The sequence below is a fragment of the Watersipora subatra genome, chromosome 1, assembly GCF_963576615.1.
Source record: "Watersipora subatra chromosome 1, tzWatSuba1.1, whole genome shotgun sequence".
NCBI lineage: Eukaryota > Metazoa > Bryozoa > Gymnolaemata > Cheilostomatida > Watersiporidae > Watersipora > Watersipora subatra.
The window spans coordinates 7,684,244-7,697,837 of record NC_088708.1 but is presented as its reverse complement, the minus strand read 5'-3'; the positions used below and the strand labels follow the sequence as shown (position 1 = coordinate 7,697,837).

General features: G+C 38.7%; 1 protein-coding gene across 2 annotated transcripts; it reads left to right on the top strand.

Moving 5' to 3' along the window:
- The first annotated feature begins 216 nt into the window (after positions 1–216).
- On the top strand, positions 217–8,890 carry LOC137404174 (ankyrin repeat and BTB/POZ domain-containing protein 2-like). Of its 2 annotated transcripts, none has more exons than XM_068090334.1 (16): positions 217–342; positions 948–1,637; positions 1,962–2,093; positions 2,233–2,377; positions 2,724–2,852; positions 3,039–3,191; positions 3,283–3,433; positions 4,322–4,492; positions 5,125–5,345; positions 5,669–5,801; positions 6,413–6,532; positions 6,670–6,733; positions 6,952–7,130; positions 7,504–7,794; positions 7,910–8,101; positions 8,268–8,890. In XM_068090334.1, the coding sequence occupies exons 1-16, from the start codon at positions 264–266 to the stop codon at positions 8,454–8,456; spliced, it is 3,039 nt and encodes a 1,012-aa protein (XP_067946435.1). In that variant the 5' UTR covers positions 217–263; the 3' UTR covers positions 8,457–8,890. The 2 variants fall into 2 exon arrangements, with proteins under 2 accessions (XP_067946435.1, XP_067946441.1); XM_068090340.1 differs by lacking the exon at positions 217–342 and adding an exon at positions 484–502.
- Positions 8,891–13,594: the final 4,704 nt, after the last annotated feature.

Here is a 13,594-nt window from a genome sequence, read left to right as displayed (position 1 = left end):
CGAGTATTCGATGAAATAATCCCTGATTGCCTCCACTTAATTTCAAATCTATAAAGCGATGAAGCGTGGCGTGACTTGAAAAGGTATTTTCTACTGCATTAAATTCGACTCAGTCGACCAATGAAGTTGAATGAGCATCGTAGAACTGATCAGCCGAGCTCGGCAATTTATGATGGTAAACTAACTCCGGCGCATCAGTTTACCATTGTGTCTTGACGAGCGAAGAAGTCGTCTGCATCTATTGTCTGCGCACACGCTCAGACATGGATAGTCTTAGGGATGCGGCGAGCAAACGAGATGCTTGGCTCAGATACATTTCACATAACCGGCATCATTCAAATGGTAGGTGCAGATACCTTCTACTCGAGTGTCAGTCTGTGAATGTGCCCCTACGCAGTGTCGCTTATCAACCTAGACATTGTGTTTAATATTACCTACTAAGAGTGTCAACAAGCCAGTTCATTTTTCCCTTAGCCCGTGCTGCCTTCATACGCTACACAAGGTAGGTGGTAAACTTCAAAATAACATAGAGTGGCGCATTGGAGTGCGAGGTTTATTTCTCTAATTTCTACATTCATAATTTTGTTACCCTATTCTATTCTTTATTTTTAATTCGTTGCTTAAATTTAAGCTTAAGTTTGGCTCTTATTAGGTTATCATGCTGTGTGCTTTTATCAAGCAAGATTGCATAGCTTTAGTGCTACAGTAGCGAAGTGGCTGAGCAATAAGCACTTGCCGAGGTCTGTCAGGGAGTGTGGCATGTCAAGAGCCTTTTCTTCCTTCTTATTAGCTTCGCAGAATAAATTATTACATATATATAGTTAAAAGCTCCGCTTTCACTAGTCTGTCATCACGGTCGCCCCTGCTCTTTGCTCTCGCAGGCCGGCATTTCTGTTTGCCTGCTAGCTCTATCTTATGCATTCTAATCGTCGGAGATTCTTATTTAGATTCAGGAGTTCTGACGATGTCTAGCTGTGATTCTGAGCCAAGTGACAGCCAGCATCCGAGTGACTGGACTAGCCCAACCTCCAGTTTTACAGATTCAATGCCAAGTTCGGGAAGTCATGATTATTCAATCGGTGGCAGCTTGAATTTTTCCGACAGCACTGGAAATTTAGTTAAGACAGCATCATGTGACAGTTACCTAGCGCATCCTGTTCTTCCAGACCTGAATCAGTTACCATGGACAGAAGCCGAGGTACTATCTGTCCTTCAGCGTGGCAAATTCAAAGACAGTTGCGGCAACTTCTCGATAGAGTTCTTGCAGAGACTCTCTTACCTCATACAGAGGCCACTAGTGAGGATAGCCCGCGAGGTTGAACGATTTAGTGAAACGTGTAACAAGTGCAGCAAACACGACATGTCCTCGGCTTGCAAACTGATACTCTCTCCGCGTCTCTTCTCACAATCGCATAAGTTTGCATCGCAATGTCTATGGAATTATGTGCTCTTGAGCACTGGCAGCAACACCAGCCTAGGTTCAATGAGCCTTTCTATCGGCAAGCACCAGAGGTGGCTGATAGAATGCCTACCTAACCGGTACATACACGAATTGGCAGCAGTCTACTTGGCAGCCACAATGGAGTCACTAATAGAACAGACTGTCACCCTGGCGATGCTGTCAGAAAACCAGAGTAGTAAGTCACTATATCATGTTATCTTGTTTGTTTGTCCGACTTCACTGTAGTTTACTTTTAAATTTTAGTATGGTCCCTTTTCGTATGTCAACTTATGTTGTTTCATTAACTATTCATTTTGGCTTTGCTCTTCTAAGGGTGTGGTCATATATCACTGGAACAGTTTAGCAAGCATGCTACTATAATAATGGAAGTTTTTTGCATATCTAATTCAATGGATGGGCTGGTTGGACATAGTATATTAAGGCATGAATGGTGGAAGTGGTGAGGGCTAGATAGTGACCACACCTACATTATGCTAATTCTTCTGTCTGATTGTTTTAGTTGAGTCACAATTAGGAGAAAAGACCATCATAACTACAGACACACTCGAGACAGGAATAAGAAAGGTTCAAGACCTGCACAGCATCTACCATCCCTACGCTCATCTTCTGCCGACCTCTGTCTCCTATCCAGGTCAGCTGCCAGTCCACTAGGAAATCACCTCTACGCTCTAAACAAACCTTCTATTCCTTAACTTGGCCTTGTCAATCGTGCTAAGCTTTACTACCATTTATATGTCTGTTAATGGCCTTTTCTCACTGCTGACTTTCAGAGTTAGGTTTGACCTGCAGCTCCAGCCAGAATAGTCACAAACAAAACTCTACCTCTGCAAAAACAGTGGAACGAAATCTTCTGATGAACTGTGTGTCATCAACACCAGAGCTATCAGATATCATCACCCAAGCTATACACTATTGGTTAGAAACTACTACATAAATATATATTGTTGATAGTGGTAGTCCTGTAGTAGAGGACTTCTGTTGCTATACATTCAGCAATACAACCCTTACATTTTTACCTGCATAGATCATGTATTTTTGTTGTAGTTCTTGATAATTTACTGGTGCAGAGCTATTCTTAGACATCACATTTTAGCCCTAGTTCCTATAAGCAGTAGTGCCCGACATCTTCTCTTACTCTAGATATTTAGACTTTCATACAGTTGACCTGGTCAAAACGAATTATTTACATCTAATTACATTTCCATTCATATTATTTATATCCTAAGAAGTTAATGAAGAGATTCTGTTTCTACTTGCTTAGGTGCAGAGGGTCATCAGTGATACCGAAATGGTCACCAGCTGCACTCAATTCTCTGTACTATTTTCTCAAGTGCTCCAAGCTAGAATGTTCACACACCGCGGCTCCAGCACTGTTCCTCAGAACAGAAAGGTTAGCCTCAGCTTCCACAAATAACTTGTGTTGTACGCTTTCTGATTTTGGCTATCATTTTATCAAGCATTCAGTTGTAAATCGAAACCAGGCAGTTCTGGATCATTAAGCTATACGGATTGCTGTTGGCCTTCTAGCTATTACGAAGGCTTCCCTTCCATCATTTACTTTTGTAAAATTGAACAGATGGAATGTCCCGATGCCGCCAATTGCCGAATGGGTGAGGGTAGCAAAGGGTTTCACCGAACATCGAAATGAAATCATCATCGACGAGGATGATGTCATGCAAGCTGCTCGCTTGTTGCTGCCGGGCATGGACTGCCCACCTCGCAGTTTCAGGTAAGCTTACTGTTTATAGCTCTGTCTGACATTTAGCAGAGTTTCTCAGAGGGAAGCTGGGTATACAAGAAGATGGTCTCATATTCTTTAGACACTCGGACCTAGCCACTAGCTTGGAATTAGAAACTGTCTCTGCTGACACCTATGGGCAGGTGGGTTCTACGCCTCGGGGTATACGTGGCATGAAGAAGACTGCCTCTCATCACCTTTGTAAGAAAGGCCTCGACTCTCTCAATGCACAGGTACTTGTCTTTTACGTTTTGTAGTTACAGATTAATCTCTGTCGCTCTTTGACGAGTCAACTGTTAAAATATAAACTGTAAAATATCTTTGGTCAAAAATTGGTCCAACCGTATTTCGTCATACTATTGAACATAAAGTGATTTAGTAAACTTCATTTTTTTCTCAAATAACAAACACGGAGGTCTTGACATTAATTACTTCTATTCTTGGTTCCACCACAAATTCCTCTGATAGAGCTTCACCATTTCTAAAAGTCACCAGACTATTTGATTCGATCCTGCAAATAGGTGATTCACAATATATCACAATATCGATATGTAAAAAAAGTAAATTTTGTTAATACATGTATTTTTTGTATGTTTCAACCTAAAAAGAAACTGTTTTGTGTTTGTCATGATTAGAAACATTCATTTTATGGATGCCCGTGTGCGTGGAAGACCATGGAAAGAGCTTATTATAAGACTAGAAGGCCGGTGCATTTCAGTTCCAGTATCGCTCACTCTGATAATCATCAGGTCTGAGATAAACAGCCATTACCTGATTATATTGTTTATACTATTGGCGATATGTCTTTGGATGTTGGCGCTGTTCAAATCTTCTACCTTATAAATTGCTACCAAACAATTAAGTCACCATATCATGAAGCTCTACTGGTGAATGGGCTTAACTTTTCATATCAATATCTCTTGCCGGAGAGCAGAAAGTTACTAATTGAAAAATGACATGAGGAAACTTCTCCCAAGTTATTTACATCTCCATGTTACCACAAACTGAACCGACCGACTGAATCTACAGCTATAATCAATTGTCTAGTCACAACTGATGCAACAGTATTTTATCAAACTGCTTGATTCACGCTTCAGACACACCATGATCGCTGTTTACAGGGTTTGACAGCTTTGATGCTCGCCTGTGCCAGGGGAGACGAGTTTGCTGCATTCAATCTGTTAGAGGCGGGAGCATCCTGTGATGCCTGCGCACCATTATCGAGCTCAAGTTGGCCTGGGTGGACAGCGCTGTGCTTTGCAGTGGCAAATGGTCACGTCACTCTTGTTAAGGTGAGTCTATAGAATGCGTTCGGAAAAAAATGACTCGGTGAAGCAAGATATGTTACATTAGCTTAAATGATTGACAGAAACATGGCTTGCTTTGTGACCTTCCCTCAATGAGTAACTAGGGGTTTTTGCTCATATACCAAGCTTTTGCAATTCTATGGGTATTACAGCTATTCGTTAAGTCAACATAATGTAGCCATTCTAGAATCAGAATATAGAAATCATTACCCTGTGACGTTAGCAAACGCATTAATTTAATATTTTAGTTCCATTTGTTATTTGCAAAGCAAATATTTTTTAATCTTTTCAATTTGTGGTTTCCGATTTTACATAGTCATGGTCAAAGGTGGCTGAGGCCAGTTGGCCAAATTGAGGCCATCCAGAAGCCAGAATTTCATAAGCTTCTCATTTGATGAGGAAATGGTCGAGATTGTCCGCCACATCTGGATAATCCCATCTCATCCTTTAATCAATGCAACAAAATATCGTTCATTCAGTTTATTTGTCAGCAAACGAGTCTGGCCTTAGCCTCTGGTAACATAGCTGAGTTTGAACCTAGCCTCAGGAGCCAAATTCATGTCTGAAGCTAGCCTCACTCGTTTTATCCGAGCCAAACCATAGTTGTTTTGCTCCAGTTTCTCCTGGACTATGGATGCAATGTTGAGGGCTCGGCTTTTGAGGGGACAAACGCTGCCGAGACTCCTCTGCAGATAGCATCCGCTACTGGCCAACTCGAGCTGGTCACCATCCTGACATGCCACGGCGCCATCTCCATTCAGAGTACTTACATGCAACAAGGCTTTGAGGTGAAGAGCTCATTCAACGCATTTACTCTTGCGGCCGGACATGGCCGAAGGTGGGTGTGAGCCTTTTCAAGCATATGATATATAGCAAGAACAGTGTTATTGTAGAGCGCAGCTGTAAGCCTTTTACCAGCCTTTGCATCTTATGTTACATAACAGGAAGTTTCAATTAAATTAATCATCTTAGTCACTAATAGCATTCCTTCTGTTAGCAAAAACATATCCTGATTAATTTTCAGCATTTTTGTGGACTTCTTGAATAGCATTTAAGTCTTTTAGTAAGCATAACAAATCATGAAAACAATCGGTTCTTTCCTAGAACAGGAAAAACTGTAGAAAATAGTTTTCATTCGTTAAACCGATTACCCCTTTACAGAGATGTACTTCGCTGGCTCTTTGGAGAGGCAGTCAACACCAAGAGTAATAACTCGCTGACACTCCCGGAGATCTTGTCAGATAGTAGTAATGAGTTATTAAACAGAACCGCTGCCGAGTTCCATCAAGAAGAGGTAAGGATAATTCTCACCTCTCATTTGTCATTCTCTTGCCGCTCTCATCTCGGCAGGTTAATTAACAAAGACCTCTAATATATTACAAGCTGACAGAGAAGGAAAGTTGCACAACACCGCTCGCCTAACCAATTAGTAATTATTTTTGCTTTTTTGAGTTCAACAGCATTGCTGTCAAGAGGCGTGAAGTCATATCAGTCCCTTTATAGGAAAGATGCTAACGTAATACATTAAAACATTAAAACAATTATATTGCGAGTATGAGCTTAGGCTTAGTCTAAAGGTGTGGTTAGACAAGCATTGTATCATTGTGCCAATTAGACATATATTTTACCAACCTTACAAAAAAAATTAAATGATGTCCTTTGTGCAGCTTAATGCTGGTCAGGAATAGTTGAGTTATGTTTTTATCTAGGCAACAAGCCAGGTGACTATAATTTGATGTTTTTGTCTCACGTCACGCACTACTAAATACCCGCTCTTGTTGTTCATACAAATTAAGGCCGAGCTGTCAGCCTGTGTCTCCTCTGTTAGCGTTATTCCAAGCTATTTAATCTTAGCTTTTGCAGTTGCTCCATTTGCATTGTCTGCATTCGTTTATACTGTTTTAGGAAAATGAATACATGGTAATAGAGAATGATTACTGGACTATAGAGGAAATGCAACCTCCTGAATATAACCTTGCTCTGATGGAGAAACGATTATCTCCTACCATCTTACAGCCGCTTCAGGTAGAAATTAATCCCTGAGTCATTACAGTGCTTCTTTTAATATCCTCTCTCGCTTCAGTCTTGTCCGTCACCTCAGCGCTTGCTGCTGGAAAACTGACTGCAGAGCTTGTACAGATGCACTTGTTGTCTGGTTTTAGTCAGCCATGATGAAAGCTGCGGAAAATGGATTCCTTGACCTCACCCTCGAGATTCGAGCTACCGGTAAGAGAAAAAGCCTATTTTACAGTATCGCAGGACCGTTGACAATTGGCACAGCGGTTGTGAAACAATTAGCATTGTGATGTCAATGGCTTGCGAAATTAATAGACCACTTTGGTAGCTGCATGACTTGGCTTGTTCTCTGGTTGTTCAGAGAATGGAATGCTACTAGTTTTACTAGAAATTCACCCTTCACATGCCAACAACGCTTGCTGTTACAGGCCTTCCATGGACTCTGCGCATCTGGTCTTTGACGCTCAACATAGCGCATGCGACTCAGCGCAAAGCTGTCGTACAATCATTGCTTCGTGACTTCACCGCGATTGACTACTCCAAAGACATCGTCCAACTCTGTAGCAGTTGTCTCCCACTGATGTTCGACATATTCAAAGCGAGCAAGGTATGTCGATTATCGTACCACGCTGTACCCAAACACTTTCATTTTGACAAAAATGTTCAATACTATCTAGCTATTAGAGATAATTTAAGATAATGTTAGATTGGATTTGAAGTTTTAATTAATGCAATTCTGCTTTATGGCTAGCGGGAATGTTAATGATTGAACATTTATAAAGTGCTAATCTTCACCATTGTATAATGCTAGCCACATAGCTTGCTTCTCGGCTCACTTAGGCACAGACACTGAAAGAAAGGATCATTTTAGCATTTTTTGCTTAGGTTTTCCAACAATGGCAGCCATTAGAGAATCAGCTGTGATCTTCGTTTGACCACCATGTTGAATGGGCATAATGGGAATCATAATGCTGTTTTAGAATGAGATGATCAGCCAACAATTAGCAGTTATCTTCTCCAGACTTTATGGCTCACGACCTTTACCCTTGCTCAAGAATGCTCGCTACAATGCTCTTCCGTTCATTGACTCGAGTTTTGTGAACTCAAAAGAGCTTGCAGATGTCAGCTTCGTGGTGGAAAGAAAAAGATTTTACGCTCACCGAGTTATCTTGTCAAGTGCCTCGATGAGGTTTAAAAATATGCTGTCCGCTTTTGCTGATGACAGCATGCCGGAAATAGAAGTACAAGACATCACCTATGACACTTTTGAAGTGAGTAATCTATGGCAAATTAAAAATTTTTTACGTTTGGAGTCATCTTTACCTGCATTGTGCAGTAGGTTATGCTTGTCTTTACCACCTTGAGCAAACTTTGAATCTCTTACAGAGAGTCATCCACTATATCTACGAAGGGAAGTGCATAAGCAAGATCTCTAACAGCAGTGATTTCAAATCAGTCAAACGCTTGCTCGGAGCTGCGCATTACTTTCAGTTGGAAAGCCTTAAAAGAAACTGTGAGATTCTATTATCTAAAAGTCTCTCTGTGGACAACTGCCTCTCGGTCTACAAAGTTGCAAAGGTGAGGAAGCAAAACAAAAATGCCACCCAACATACGTGTCAGATTCCGTCATCAACACTTTGGCTTGACTGGTTAATCGTTTTTAATTTTCTTGAATGCACATATGTTTATAGTAAGAGATTTATCTTCTAAAAAACGGTTTTAAGGCTATGCATTGTGTTTACAGATTCATTCATGCTCGGACTTGTTGGAGATTTGTGAAGCCTACTTACTGCAGAACTTCAGCTGGCTGCTTCGAAAATGTGAAGAGTTCAAACGGGTTCTCTACAGCTCAAAGGTTCACAACCGAGAGTTAATAAACGGGCTTTCACTCACCCTAACCGCTCGACTCAGCGCTAGACTCTCTAATCCTTAGGCTATGAATGAAGCGCTCTTTATCCATGCCTCTATCTTTAATACGTGACTTTCTTACTATTAAGAACTGACTACAAACATTCCATGTTTTTTTCCGGAATGCTCTTGAGGATTCGTGCCAACTTTATCGCAGATACCACTTTCAAGATCATTGCGCAACCACTGAGAATACTCTGATGTGCAGAAATTATGTCTACTGCACCTCTATCTACCTTATTCGCTCGTACAATCACCATTTTTCTGCTTCATACTCGATGGAACAAGGTATATTCATACTGTAAAGATTACTGTACATACTATGGTGCTAACTTCAATTACACTTCTCTTATATTGCTAATTAATATATTATTAGATTATTTATTAAATTTCTAAAATTCAATAATTTTATTTGTACACATTTTTGTTTTCGGGTATCATAAATAAACGCCGGCACAAAACCAAAAGCCCCACATATTCTTAACTAGCTAATTGCTAACTGTGTGACCTGACAAAGATAAAATTAGCAGAAGTTACGGAACGTATGACCTGTTGTTAGTAGTATTGAAGACAATAGCCTGTTGCAGAACAAGAAGAGTCTAGAGGCAACACGCTGTCACCCATATAAACTGTCTGCACAAATGGGATTATCAGCATAACACAGAATATCTACAAATATAGCTAGTATCATGGACGATATAAAAGCCAGCCAACGCCACCTGAAATTTTACAATTTTTGCTGGCCTCAGCAGACATCTTTTATGGCCAAATTTATTGCTGTGGAGACTAACACCTCAAAACTTCATAAAATCCTTAGATAAGCTTCATGGCTTACCATCAGGTTAGTTAAGTCGGATGAGCTCTTTCATGGACGCAACAAACAGAGACGGTATAGTATATGTGCTTCTATAAATACATCAAGTCTGCAGAGAATCAATTTTCCACTCATATCAACCGTGATAGCAGCATCAATATGTTTCAGTCTGTGAGGAAGTTAAGTCTTAGAGCCGCAAAAAATTATAGCTTAAAACTCACTTTTAAGAATGCCTATAGGAAAATTTATGGGTAATGCACTCTTTTGCTATCCGTAACTTCCAATCAGAGCTGAAAATATGAGGCTCTGCTCATTGTGCTGTTCAAGTACCAAATTGGGATGCACACTTTTACCTATAGCTGTGCTTTAGTAAATTTCAATTTTAATATACAGTAGCAAGTAACAATTCAAAGATATAATAATATTTTATAATAATTATAATACTATTGTAACAGTAGTGATGATATTACAGAGCATAACTTCCATATGTTTATTATGTCCATACCAGAAATTGGTCTTCTATAGTATCATTACTACAAAAGTATTATACTTATAATTTAAATATTTTTTATATAATAATAATAATATATTATAAGGTAAAAAACTTGTAAACTTTTGAAGAGATTTTTTATTAATTAATGCATTGCTTTTAAATTGCTACGTTTATTATATCTATACCCGAGTTTAAAAGTTATGCATTGGTCCATAAAAAGTGTCTGATTTTACAAACAATAGAATGGCTTGCAAGCAGCGTATTGGTCAATAAATGATTTATTGGTTGAGCAATAACACTTTGGTTTGAAATCAACATAATGATGTGCCAAAGTCTGAATGGATGTTTACAAAAAGTAACTAAGAGCGTTATGATGAATTCTATTATTTTACCACCAAATCAATTAGAACTGTTGTCACAGGAAGCTAAAAGTGCTCACAAAATATTTGTAACAGTGTTACAAATCTAGCAGTTGATGCATCTGAAGCGGACGTAATGACTGCTCAGTTTGGGAGCCCTAAAAAGGGCAACAGGAAGCCTGACTGACAGGCCTCTACTAGTTATCCTTCTACTCAGGAGAAGGGGAGAGCCAAGCCTAATTGTTGACAACCCGGAAGCTGTGGCTACAAGTGTCTGGAGCTGTTGTTACTGGAGATGGTGCTTCTTTTAAAAGGGGTAGAATACAGAAATTATAGTCACAACAACTTTATGCAGATGCCACAGCATGCACGCCCTTCCTGATAAGCTAGATTGGTAGCACAAGAGGAGAGGAAGGCACACCGAAGAGAGACAGTAAAACTGAATACTTCACCCTTTCAGACATAAAGAGAGTTGGCCAAGAGAAAGAAGTTTGAAGGAAACAAATTACAAAGAAAAACAATAATATTATAGAGAAGTTTGAGGCAAACTATGAACAGTTGTTCAAAGATGACATGTTAACTCTGGAATGCAAACAGAATAACTGCGTATTTTATGCAAATGCCAAATAGTATCAGCTTTTAATTTTCATACAAAAAAATAGGTCAATGAGAATTTAACTTTCGAACAAAAAGTATGTTAAAACAAGACTGCCAATAGAGGGGTGAGATTTCACCTACTCGGATGAGCTTTTCCATGCTTACAAAAAGGCTAGACTCAAAAGGAAGGACAGTTCAAACTGCCTGGCTAACTGACAATTACCAACACTTCTGGACTTGTAAACGACCGAACAAGATGGTAGACTACACTCCCTGAACAGATACAGTTAGTGAAATCTGCCACCTCTATTATCTCCAAATGTGTTAAGACCTGGTCCAAAATACAGTTGTAGGAAGAGTTCTATCATGACTCAACCACTATATCATTGTATATATCTATTTTATTTTTCATAAAATTGTTATTTACTTATCACTATTGCTTTACGTATCAATGATTAAAACTTTTTTACTATTTATCTGTATTGACTTTATGGCAGCGGGACATCTTAACTGAAGTCTCTTCACATTGTCTCCTCCATTGTCGTCACATCTTACAAAAAAAGAGATACCAACGTGCTACAAGTGAATATACAGAGCTCTCTCTACTAGAATCAGTGCAGTCGATAAATGTGAGTGTTGAATGTACTGGATGTACTGTAAGCTTCAATATGTTGAATGTACAGAGACTACAGTAAACCTCTATATGTTGAATGTACAAAGAGTAGAATAAACCTCTATATGTTGAATGTACAGAGTGTACAGTAAACCTCTATATGTTGAATGTACAGAGAGTACAGTAAACCTCTATATGTTGAATGTACAGAGACTACAGTAAATCTCTATATGTTGAATGTACAGAGAGTACAGTAGACCTCTATATGTTGAATGTACAGAGACTACAGTAAACCTCTACTGTACTCTCTGTACATTCAACATATAGAGGTTTACTGTAGTCTCTGTACATTCAACATATAGAGGTTTACTGTACTCTCTATACATTCAACATATAGAGGTTTACTGTACTCTCTGTACATTCAACATATAGAGGTTTACTGTACTCTCTATACATTCAACATATAGAGGTTTACTGTACACTCTGTACATTCAACATATAGAGGTTTACTGTACTCTCTGTACATTCAACATATAGAGTTTTACTGTACTCTCTGTACATTCAACATATAGAGTTTTACTGTACACTCTGTACATTCAACATATTGAAACTTGAAAATAAAATAAATTTACGGTAAGTGATTTTTTATTCAGCACATTATAAAAAAACAACTTTGATACAATTACTTTATTACTATTATTATATGTATTTTTACTTGATGTTTATTACTTTGACTTTCATTTAATATGAAGCAAATACCATCACTTTTTTCGCCCTCTTCTCTATTGCCATCCTCCCTTTTTTTTCTCTGTCTGTCTCTCTTTTTTAAAAAACACAAAACACTAGCGCATGGCTTACCGCATCAAAATAGACCCTAGCAGGGTTATGTCAGAGCTTCAGATGCCAGTCTGCTCTCTGAGTTGACTCAATGCATTTCTAAATACAGTATTGTATACACTTTCGTCCTTCTCATCACTCCTTATTACAGCGATCCCTACCCAAAATTTAATTTAGACAAACATCTGTCTCGGCTGACAATACCAAGTAACCAATGTGATCAATTTAAAACTTGCCTTAAAAGCAGGCTTGATTGGATATATTAGGCTCAAGCAGTTCTCTCGTTGGAGTTTTCTTATAGTGAGAAAGAAGATAGTGCCGATACATTTGGAAGAGGGCACCAGTACAAGGGCCGTTATAGAAAAAATCTTCGATCAATTCGAATGTTGAAATGGGACCAGCTAGAAAAGAGAACAACTACAAATGTAATAGTGCTTTCCTTAAACCATAAACACTGTCTGCTAGCAGTTGCTGGTATATCTGTCTCTATTATCACTGTATAAGTTAAAGATGCCTTAGGTTATACTACCTGCAGTGACGTGCTCAGTGGCTAGAGCCATTTTGATTCCTGTTTAAGGTATGAAACTATTTACCAGTATAAAATTCCAGAGAGTCATAGACAACCAGCGCCCTTCAAAAGTTTCTGTCTCCATCTGGATATAAGCATTTGACTGCATCTAGTAGTTTTATTTCGTTAGTTTAATTGGAAGGAAAACTTTGGCCAACAACTAATACCAGAAGGCTTCATGTTTGATCCCTACATTAGTTTAAGCGGTAGTCATTAGATCAGCTGTTTCTTCTGTCAGTGCAATATGTCATCAGAGTTCATGTGACCTTTAGGCCTTGCTTCCATTGGTTATACGCACATATGAGAAATGAGAGTTGCTTCATATGCAAGGACAAGATCAATTATTTCACATTGTATGATAATAAACATTTTATTTAGAGGCCTTAGACATGTGTAATCTTTTGTGTTAGCAGCTATGCACACAGCAACAGGCTTGCAAGTGGTAGTAAGAGTCTGTAAGTTGTACCTTGGGTAGGTTAGCACTACATAGTTATCTGAAATCTAGATCAAATTAATGATTATTTAATTGATTAATCTTCACTATAGCTTGAAGCTACTCGCAAAATTTGCTAATGATAACTGAGAAAGGCAGCGTTATAACCTGATCTTAAATGCTGTTAGATCTCCTCCAGCTCAGTATTTTAAAACATCTTTGTTCAGCAGTCTCTGACTCTAGACTGACTTTATGACCTCATCAAGTTAACTAGTCAAAGTGAGGAAACACATCGACTGTTCCTGTTTCTTGAGTTATTAATCTGGCTACTTTTGATTTAGCCATAAACTTTGTTAATATTTATTTTAAAAATCATTATTACTTTAATAAAAAGACTTGATAGACACTATCTATTTGTTTATGAGAACAAATGGAACAGTTTTCTATGA

Bases quoted from the DNA above. Each gene is read 5' to 3' on its own strand.
- LOC137404174 (XM_068090334.1), top strand. From the start codon at position 264: ATGGATAGTCTTAGGGATGCGGCGAGCAAACGAGATGCTTGGCTCAGA. The intron at 7,131-7,503 runs GTATGTCGATTA...ATGCTGTTTTAG, and splicing joins ACATATTCAAAGCGAGCAAG to AATGAGATGATCAGCCAACA. The intron at 7,795-7,909 runs GTGAGTAATCTA...AATCTCTTACAG, and splicing joins TCACCTATGACACTTTTGAA to AGAGTCATCCACTATATCTA.